The sequence below is a fragment of the Bubalus kerabau genome, chromosome 10 (genome assembly GCF_029407905.1).
Source record: "Bubalus kerabau isolate K-KA32 ecotype Philippines breed swamp buffalo chromosome 10, PCC_UOA_SB_1v2, whole genome shotgun sequence".
Lineage (NCBI taxonomy): Eukaryota > Metazoa > Chordata > Mammalia > Artiodactyla > Bovidae > Bubalus > Bubalus kerabau.
The window spans coordinates 70127183-70137046 of NC_073633.1; the positions used below are offsets into that span (position 1 = coordinate 70127183).

General features: G+C 42.5%; 1 protein-coding gene across 1 annotated transcript in view; it reads right to left on the minus strand.

Annotated features, from left to right (window-relative positions):
* The window catches only part of SLC28A2 (solute carrier family 28 member 2), a 34106-nt gene extending 24658 nt beyond the window's left edge, over positions 1 to 9448 (minus strand). Inside the window, exons 1-2 of the mRNA XM_055539012.1 lie at positions 9368 to 9448; positions 9145 to 9233 (exon numbers count right to left, since the gene is read on the minus strand). Of these exons, the coding sequence (XP_055394987.1) occupies positions 9145 to 9233; positions 9368 to 9448 (170 nt within the window). The remainder of the gene's footprint in view (positions 1 to 9144; positions 9234 to 9367) is intronic.
* Positions 9449 to 9864: the final 416 nt, after the last annotated feature.

Consider the following 9864-nt stretch of genomic DNA (forward strand, 5'->3'; position numbering starts at 1 on the left):
AGAAGAACAAGAAGAGATAAGAAAGCCTTCCTTAGTGATCAATGCAAAGAAATAGAGGAAAACAATAGAATGGGAAAGACTAGCAATCTCTTCAAGAAAATTAAGAGATATCAACGGATATCTTTCATGCAAAGATGGGCACAATAAAGGACAGAAACGGTATGGACCTAATAGAAGCAGAAGATATTAAGAAGAGGGGGCAAGAATACATAGAACTATACAGAAAAGATCTTCATGACCCAGATAATCACGATGGTGTGATCACTCACCTAGAGCCAGATGTTCTGGAATGCAAAGTCAAGTGGGCCTTAGGAAGCATCACTACCCAGCAAAACTCGTGGAGGTGATGGAATTCCAGCTGAGATATTTCAAATCTTAAAGATGATGCTGTGAAAGTGATACACTCAATATGCCAGCAAATTTGGAAAACTCAGCAGTGGCCACAGGACTGGAAAAGGTTAGTTTTCATTCCAATCTCAAAGAAAGGCAATGCCAAAGAATGTTCAAACTACCAAACAATTGCACTCATCTCACATGCTAGCAAAGTAATGCTCAAAATTCTCCAAGCAAGGCTTCAACAGTACGTGAACCAAGAACTTCCAGATGTTCAAGCTGGATTTAGAAAAGGCAGAAGAACCAGAGATCAAATTGCCAACATCCTTTGGATTATCAAAAAAGCAAGAGAGTTTCAGAAAAACATCGACTTCTGCTTTACTATGCCAAAGCCTTTGACTGTGTGGATCACAATGAACTGTGGAATGTTCTTAAAGAGATGGAAATACCAGACCACCTGACCTGCCTCCTGAGAAATCTGTATGCAGGTCAAGAAGACATGGAACAACAGACTGGTTCCAAATAGGAAAAGGAGTATGTCAAGGCTATATATTGTCACCCTGCTTTTTTAACTTATATGCAGAGTACATCATACAAAATGCCAGCCTGGATGAAGCACAAGCTGGAATCAAGATTGCCAGAACAAATATCAATAACCTCAGATATGCAGATGACACCATCCATATGGCGGAAAGCAAGGAGGAACTGAGAAGCCTCTTGATGAAAGTGAAAGAGGAGAGTGAAAAAGCTGGCTTAAAACTGAACATTCAGAAAACTAAGATCATGGCATCTGGTCCCATCACTTCATGGCAAATAGATGGGGAAACAATGAACACAGTGACAGACTTTATTTTGGGGGGCTCCAAATCACTGCAGATGGTGACTCCAGCCATGAAATTAAAAGACACTTGCTCCTTGGAAGAAAAGCTATGACCAACCTGCTGCTGCTGCTGCTAAGTTGCTTCAGTCGTATCCAACTCTGTGAGACTTCATAGATGGCTGCCCACCAGGCTACCCCGTCCCTGGGATTCTCCAGGCAAGAACACTGGAGTGGGTTGCCATTTCCTTCTCCATGCATGAAAGTGAAAAATGAAAGTGAAGTCGCTCAGTCGTGTCCGACTCCTAGCGACCCCATGGCCTGCAGCCTACCAGCGCTCAGTCGTGTCCGACTCCTAGCGACCCATGGCCTGCAGCCTACCAGGGTCCTCCGTCCATGGGATTTGCCAGGCAAGAGTAGTGGAGTGGGTTGCCATTGTCTTCTCCAATGACCAACCTAGACAGCATATTAAAAAGCAGAGATGTTACTCTGCCAACAAAGGTCCGTCTAGTCAAAGCTATGGTTTTTCCAATAGTCATGTATGGATGGGAGAGTTGGACTATAAAGAAAGTTGAGCGCTGAAGAATTGATGCTTTTGAACTGTGGTGTTGGAGAAGACTCTTGAAGGTCTCCTGGACTGCAAGGAGATCCAAACAGTCCATCCTAAAGGAAATCAGTCCTGAATATTCACTGGAAGGACTGATGCTGAAGCTGAAACTCCAATACTTTGGCCATCTGATGCGAAATACAGACTCATTGGAAAAGACCCTGATGCTGGGAAAGATTAAAGGCAGGAGGAGAAGGGGAAGACAGAGGATGAGATGGTTGGATGGCATCACCAACTCGATGGACACGAGTTTGAATAAGCTCCAGGAGTTGGTGATGGATAGGGAAGCCCAGCGTGCTGCTGTCCATGGGGTCACAGAGAGTTGGACACGACTGAATTACTGAACTGAACTGGAGGCAGTGGGATGGGTGACAGGCTGGGGCCAGTAAGGAAGTAACTGAGGGTGCAGGGGAGGTGCATGCACAGGAGGTGAATGCACAGTTGTTTGAGAAAGAGGATTAACATCAAGTGGAGGAAAACTAGGATGACAAATGAGGTTCTTATGGTGAGTGACTCAGTCAGGATGCTAACATGCACCCAAAGAGAGGAGACAGGAGGAGGAACAGACCAGAGGAGGAAATGTGAGTTTATCTATCTTTGTATGTCTAAAGCCCAGCCCAGGGCCTGACTTAGTAGAAAAGTATCACACCTATGCTAAGAGGAATTTCATTTTAATGTTAAATATAAAGTATATACACCACACCTAGATGAAGATGTTTGGTAAGTGGTTGGATATATAGGTCGGAAGCTTAGAACAAAGATGCAGACATCAGATGTGGCTTTATGAATCCAGACATTAAGTGTAGGAATGAGAAGAAAAGACAAAAACAGGCTCTGGAAAACAACAGACAAGAAGAAACATCCAGAGAGGCAGGAGAATGAGGAGGGTATAGTGCTGTTGGGGGCCGGCGTGAGGCACTCCGCCCATGGCAAAGGTCATGAGGAAGGAGGCTCGACATACGCAAAGGCGGGATCGAGCCTCAGGAGTCCCCCTGGAAATCCTCGAGCATCTACCCCCATAACCAGAGCCTGCTTACTTTACTACTTTGTGCTCTTACCTACACCTCTGACTTTACGGGGGGCTGTCCCCCACCACCTCTTTTGGAGAAGGAGTTAACTTAGAGCTCCAGTTAATAACAATTCCTGGGCGTGATAGGAGTGTTTCAACCTACAAACTCCTCTGAAGGTTCTCTAGCCTGCCTGACAGGCTTATCCGGCCACATGTGATTGCTCACAGCCTCCCAACCGTGAGAGGCATGAGATGCTTTAAACCTTCTAAAAACAGGTTCCTTAGAAAAGTTAGAAAGCTATTAGTATAAGTATAATGGGCTGATTAGAAATTGTATTGGTGAAGGGTTTTTTCATTTGTTGAGCCAATGTTTGTTGCTAAGTCTCCATATCCCCTGCCCTTACACACATTAATGAATATATAGAAGAAATAAGTATTAACCTTTGATATAAATCACGTTAGACCTTAGGCTAAGTAAATTCTTTCCTTAACTAAAACCCACTACACCCTTTCCCTATAGGAATGTAACTTTATTTGGGTGGCATCTGTTTTAAGAATAATCACCCCTGGAGAAATAAGTGTCCTGGTTGACTGATCGCTGTCACAAGGAGAGGGTCATAAATTGTCAGCAGGTCCCCTGGCCAGAAGATGATGTAACACCCCTAAGACCTCTGTATACATTTGTATGAAGCACCTGACTTTGATAAAAGTCAGGACTGCTAACCCCGCATGACTTCTGCATAACATCTCAGTGTATAAAAGTAGACCATGGAAAATAAAGAATTGGGATCAGTTCCTCGAAAGGCTGGTCTCCCCATGTCTCTCTCTCACTCTGGCTGAGTCTCCATCTGGAGCGCGGAACCCACCATGCTTACTAATTATGCCTGGGCTTCTAAGATCCGACCGGGGAGGCCTCAGTGTCTTCTCTCCTTTGGGAGAACGGAAGGACGCCTGTGGCCTACGTAAGTGGTGCAAACTTCTTGTCTTGAAGTTTTATTGGTCTCCCGCGTAAACCAAGCTACTCAGCCTCTTTTCTCCACTGAATTTTCCTACTGAGCTATCCTCATTCTATTACTCTTTATATCTTTGATGAATAAATAATTAAATAGGTCACCGACGCCGTCCCCACTTCGAATACCCTGGATCAGCCGGGGCTGGACCCCGGCATAGTGCCATTAAAATCAGTAAGTGGGGACTTCCTTGGTGGACCAATGGTTAAGAATTTGCCCTGCAATGCTGGGGATAAGAGTTCCATCCCCGGTCAGGAACTAAGATTCCCCATGCCATGAAGCAAGCAAGCCTGCACGCCACAACTACTGAGCCCACGAACACTGCAATGAAAGATCCTGCCTGCCATAACTAAGATCCAACACAGCTAAATAAACAAATATATTTTTTAAAAATCAATAAATGAGTTTCCAGAAAGAAAGGATCAGAAGGGTCATGCTGCAGAGATGACCAGTGAAAGTGTGTATACATTGGACTTGGTAAGTAGGTTTTCACTGCTCACTTCAGTAACAGAATTTCAGCTGAGCAGTGATAGTGAAGACTAGATTGCACTGGGCTGCACTGAATAGGGAGGTGAGAAAATGGAAACAGCAAGAAAATCCCACATTTCCAAGAAACTTGGCCATGAAGGAAAATGATATCACAAGTTTGAGATAAGGTTGATTTTTGGTTTTGTCTTATTATAAGAAAGAAATTTGAGTACACTTATAGATTCTTCAAGCCAGGCTTCAGCAATACATGAACCGTGAACTTTATGCCAGGAGCCACCACGGGAGATCCCACCCATGACAAGGTCAATTGGAAGAGATCTGACGAGCAAGGCTGATCAGAACTCAAGGGACCCCCTGAATATGCTTGAGCATCTACCCCAAAACCAGAATCTGTCTGTCTTACTACTTTATGCCTTTCACCAACTCTTCTGACATTAACAGGGGGCTATCCCCGACCACCTTTCTCTGGAAAAAGTCAACTTAGGGCTTTAGTTTATAAGTCTTCTGGGCATGAAAGGAATATTTCTATTTTAACCCCTCTGTTGGCATTCTAGCTTGCCTGACAGGTTTATCTATACTCTTGCAATTAATACACATGATTGTTCACAACTCCCCAACCTTGAAAGGCATGGGAAGCCAAAACATTCTAAAAGTCCTAATGAGCATAGAGTCCTTTAAGGGATGAAAAATTATTAGAATAGACAGTACTGGTAAAGGGCTTCATTATTGGGCCAATGCTTGCTGCCAAGTTCCCATATCCCTTATCCATTGTGCACCTGGGAGTGCATTGGTTAACATAGTTGGAATGTAAGAAAAACAAGTAGCAGCCTTGGAATTAACCACATCAGACCTTTGAGCTAATTGGTTCTTTCTTTGTTGTGACCCACTGCACCTTTGCTCCGTGAGAATGTAACTCTGTTTAGTACTTTCTGAGGCTGGGAAAAATAAAGAAGAAACACTTTAAGGGAAAACAAGTTTTCTGGCTGAGCAGCCTTTATCAAAAAAGGGTCATAAAATGTCCACAGGCCTCCAAGGCCAGAAGATAATGTACACAACATTGTTTATGGGAAAGGTATGCAGAAAAAATCCTGGTTTTGATAAAGACAAAACAGATGTAATGTTTGGGCTGACTCTGTATGACTTTGCATCTTTCATTTCCCTCTATGTACAAGTCAAGGTATAAAAGTTCCTTTTGAAAATAAAGTTATGGGCCTCGCTCACCGAAGCTTAGTCTCCCCGTGCCATTCTTTTTTTCCTTTTCCCTCCTTTTCTCTCTCTGTTCTTTCTGGATGACTCCTTGGAACACAGGAGCTTTATTGTCTTTCTGTGTAAATCAAGGAAGATCAAGCCCTGCTCTCCACTTTGCTATCCTTATCGCCTAAGCCGTCATCCTGAGGGTACCCCTGGATCCTGCTGGGGCTGGACCCCGGTACTTCCAGATGTTCAAGCTGGTTTTAGAAAAGGCAGAGGAACCAGAGATCAAATTGCCAACATCCGCTGGATCATGGGAAAAGGAAGAGAGTTCCAGAAAAACATCTATTTCTGCTTTATTGACTATGCCAAAGCCTTTGACTGTGTGGATCACAATAAACTGTGGAAAATTCTGAAAGGGATAGGAATACCAGACCACCTGATCTGCCTTTTGAGAAACTTATATGCAGGTCAGGAAGCAACAGTTAGAACTGGACATGGAACAACAGACTGGTTCCAAATAGGAAAAGGAGTTCGTCAAGGCTGTATATTGTCACCCTGCTTATTTAACTTATATGCAGAGTACATCATGAGAAACATTGGGCTGGAAGAAGCACAAGCTGGAATCAAGATTGCCGGGAGAAATATCAATAACCTCAGATATGCAGATGACACCACCCTTATGGCAGAAAGTGAAGAGGCACTAAAAAGCCTCTTGATGAAAGTGAAAGAGGAGAGTGAAAAAGTTGGCTTAAAGCTCAACATTCAGAAAACGAAGATCATGGCATCTGGTCCCATCACTTCATGGGAAATAGATGGGGAAACAGTGGAAACAGTGTCAGACTTTATTTTTCTGGGCTCCAAAATCACTGCAGATGGTGATTGCAGCCATGAAATTACAAAATGCTTACTCCTTGGAAGGAAAGTTATGACCAACCTAGATAGCATATTCAAAAGCAGAGACATTACTTTGCCAACAAAGGTCCATCTAGTCAAGGCTATGGTTTACCCAGTGGTCATGTATGGATGTGAAAGTTGGACTGTGAAGAAAGCTGAGCACCGAAGAATTGAAGCTTTTGAACTGTGGTGTTGGAGAAGACTCTTGAGAGGCCCTTGGACTGCAAGGAGATCCAACCAGTCCATTCTAAAGGAGATCAGTCCTGGGTGTTCTTTGGAAGGACTGATGCTAAAGCTGAAACTCCAATACTTTGGCCACCTCATGAGAAGAGTTGACTCATTGGAAAAGACTCTGATGCTGGGAGGGATTGGGGGCAGGAGGAGAAGGGGACAACAGAGGATGAGATGGTTGGATGGCATCACTGACTCAATGGACATGAGTTTGAGTAAGCTCTGGGAGTTGGTGATGGACAGGGAGGCCTGGCGTGCTGCAATTCATGGGGTAGCAAAAAGTCAGACATGACTGAGCAACTGAACTGAACTGAACTGATAGATTTGGGGAGGGTCTAATGGGGAAGGAGTAATAGAAGAAGTAGAAAACAGAGGGCCCTTAGAAAGGGATAGAGAAGGATGGATAAGGAGATTAAGAAGATGGGTAAGGGGCTTCCCTGGTGGTCCAGTGGTTAAGAATCCCCCTTCCAATGCAGGGCACTCGGGTTCCATCCCTGCTGAGAGAACTAAAAAGCTACTGAGCCCACAAACTCTAGAGTCCATTCTCTGCAACAAGAAAAGCCCGTGCACCACAGTGAGAAGCCCCTGCCCACATGCTGCAACGAAGGGCCTAAGCAGTCAAAATTAAAAAAGAAGAAAGTTAAAGAGGTTAGCTTCAGACTCAGGGAGAGTAAGCTTTCTGATAAAGGAGGGAAAAAGATAGGGATTCATGCAGGTGCAGGTATATTTAAGTTAGACATATAGGAAGATAACAATGTTTAAACAAAAATAATAATATTATAGTATGCAGGACTGATGCTGAAGCTGAAGCTCCAAAACTTTGGCCACTGGATGCGAAGAGCCAATTCATTAGAAAAGACTCTGATGCTGGGAAAGATAGAAGGTAGGAGGAGAAAGGGATGACAGAGGATGAGATGGTTGGATAGCATCACTGATTCAACGGACATGAGCTTGAGCAAGCTCCGGGAGATGGTGAAGGACAGGGAAAGGACAGAGAAGCCTGGCGTGCTGCAGTCCATGGGGTTGCAAAGAGTTGGACACAACTGAGTGACCAAACAAAATGTAATTTATAATGTATGGAAGTAAAATGTATAAACATAAACAATGGTAATATAAAGGCTGGAAAGGGACAAACAGAAGTAAACTACTATAAAGTTCTTATACTATATATGATGAGGTATAATATCACTTGAAGGCAGACTTGGTAAGTTGAAAATATATATCATAAGCTCCAAACCAACTACTAATATAGCAAAACAAAGAATTATACCTAATAAGACAACAAAGGAGATAAAATGGAATCATTGAAAAATATTCAGGGAGTTCCCTGGTGATCCAGGGTTTAGGACTCCATGCTCTCACTGGTGAGTGCCCAGGTTCAATTCCTGGTCAATTATAGAAAACTTACTGTCAACTCATAAAAATGTGATATATAAAATAAGTGGAAAAACAAAAATACAAAGTAGTAATGTCCACCCTGGTGCATATCAACTGATATATATCCATTTGAATATAGAAGTGAAATTCTGGAGAAAAGAAATTTTAAAAATTAAGCTTGCTTTCTCTATGAAGTCACTAAGTTAACTCTCAAAAATAAAGAGAAGAAAGAAACATGTATCTGTATATTCCCTTTAGAAACTATCCAGTACCCTCTTCTAAGCTTCTCAATGTATGGCTTCTGTGTTGTTGTTGTTTTTTTTTAATACAGATTCTTTTCCACACCAGGGAATACAGCTTCCATCTAACCTATTTTACCCCAACAATTTCTATAGACTTTACTTCTGCGACTACGACCATGAACAAATTCAAAGACTGTTCTCACTCCTTCCTTGACTATTACACAGAACATTGAAGATTAATTGTACTTTCATCATTGACACTTTTTTCTCTTTTGACTTCAGAGATTGTATTTTTTTTAATTTTATTATCTCTCTTGGTGGTTCCTTCTCTGGTTTTTTTAAATTTCTGATTTCTCTTTTTCCTCATCCCCAAATCTGAGTATTTCAGAAGAGCTATTTTTTTAAAAAATTCTATAGGGAAATTCCCTGGAGGTCCAGTGGTTAGGACTCAGCACTTTCCCTTGCTGAGGTCCTGGGTTCAATCCCTGGTCATGGAACTAAGATCCTCTAAGCTCTGTGGTGCAGCCAAAAATAAATAAATAATAAAAAAAATTATAAGCCTCAATTTTCTAATTGAAAAAGGTGATGAAAATTAGTATCCACCTGTTGTGAAAATTAAATTAATTAATTACATAAAGCATTCTGTACAATAGTAAATACTCAATCATTGTTGGTTGTTGTTATTCTCATTGTTGTTATTTTTGTTGCCAGTCCAACCAATGCTGATACTACTGAACTCATTACTTATGGCCCAGGTATATTTAACAATTAATTACATAAAAATAGACACATGCACATGGTAATGGCACATGGCTATGAATCTTATTTCCACAATAAGATCACCAGCTCTTGAGAACAGGGCAAGCCTGACCTCTTCTAAATCCACTGACCACACTAGCCAACCCTAGGCCCCAACTGAATCAACGCTAGAACACCTGTACCTCAGTCGTGTGGGAGGTTCTAATCCACCCTTAAGGCTGTGTCCTTGTTCTTCAGTCCTCTTGCTTCCCTCAGGATTTATCCCTTCTACCTGTAAGCAGAGGTAGAATTGAGGTCAGTCATAAGGCCCTGTCAGGGGTGACAGGGATTGCAAGCAGCCAAATACCCTATGTGAGGCCATGCGTCAGTCAACAGAGATGCACAGAAACTAAACTGGTGAGTTACCGTGAGTTCCAGCCCTGGGTTCTGTATGCCAGTCTCCACAGTGGTCAGAGCAAAGGCCTCTTTTCCATTTGTTTTCTCCATCTCCTGTTCTCCTGAAAGACAAATTCAGAGCCAAGAGTGGAAGATTAGTTGTTCTGTAATGTGAGACTGGATAGAACTTTTAGGGTCAGTTATCCACAGGAAAAACAAAACTAAAAATATGTAGAGATTTAGGTGACTTCTTTAAGGTCTGAGAATAGAGAAGATTGGAAGCATAATTCTAAAATAATGAACAATGAAATATAGACTTCTACTTTCTATTGTCAATGGTTAAGGAAGGGGAAATAACATAGAAGAGAAATGAAGGGCAGGGGAATTGACATGAATCAGTGGCTCGCAAAGGGCTCCAGGACCTGGACTAAAAAGGACTATCTTCAGTTTCCTTGAGGAAGAGCGAGAGGGCAACTACTCCTGCTAGCCTCCAGGAGGCCCCACTGAGCTGTACTAAGAAGAAAAGA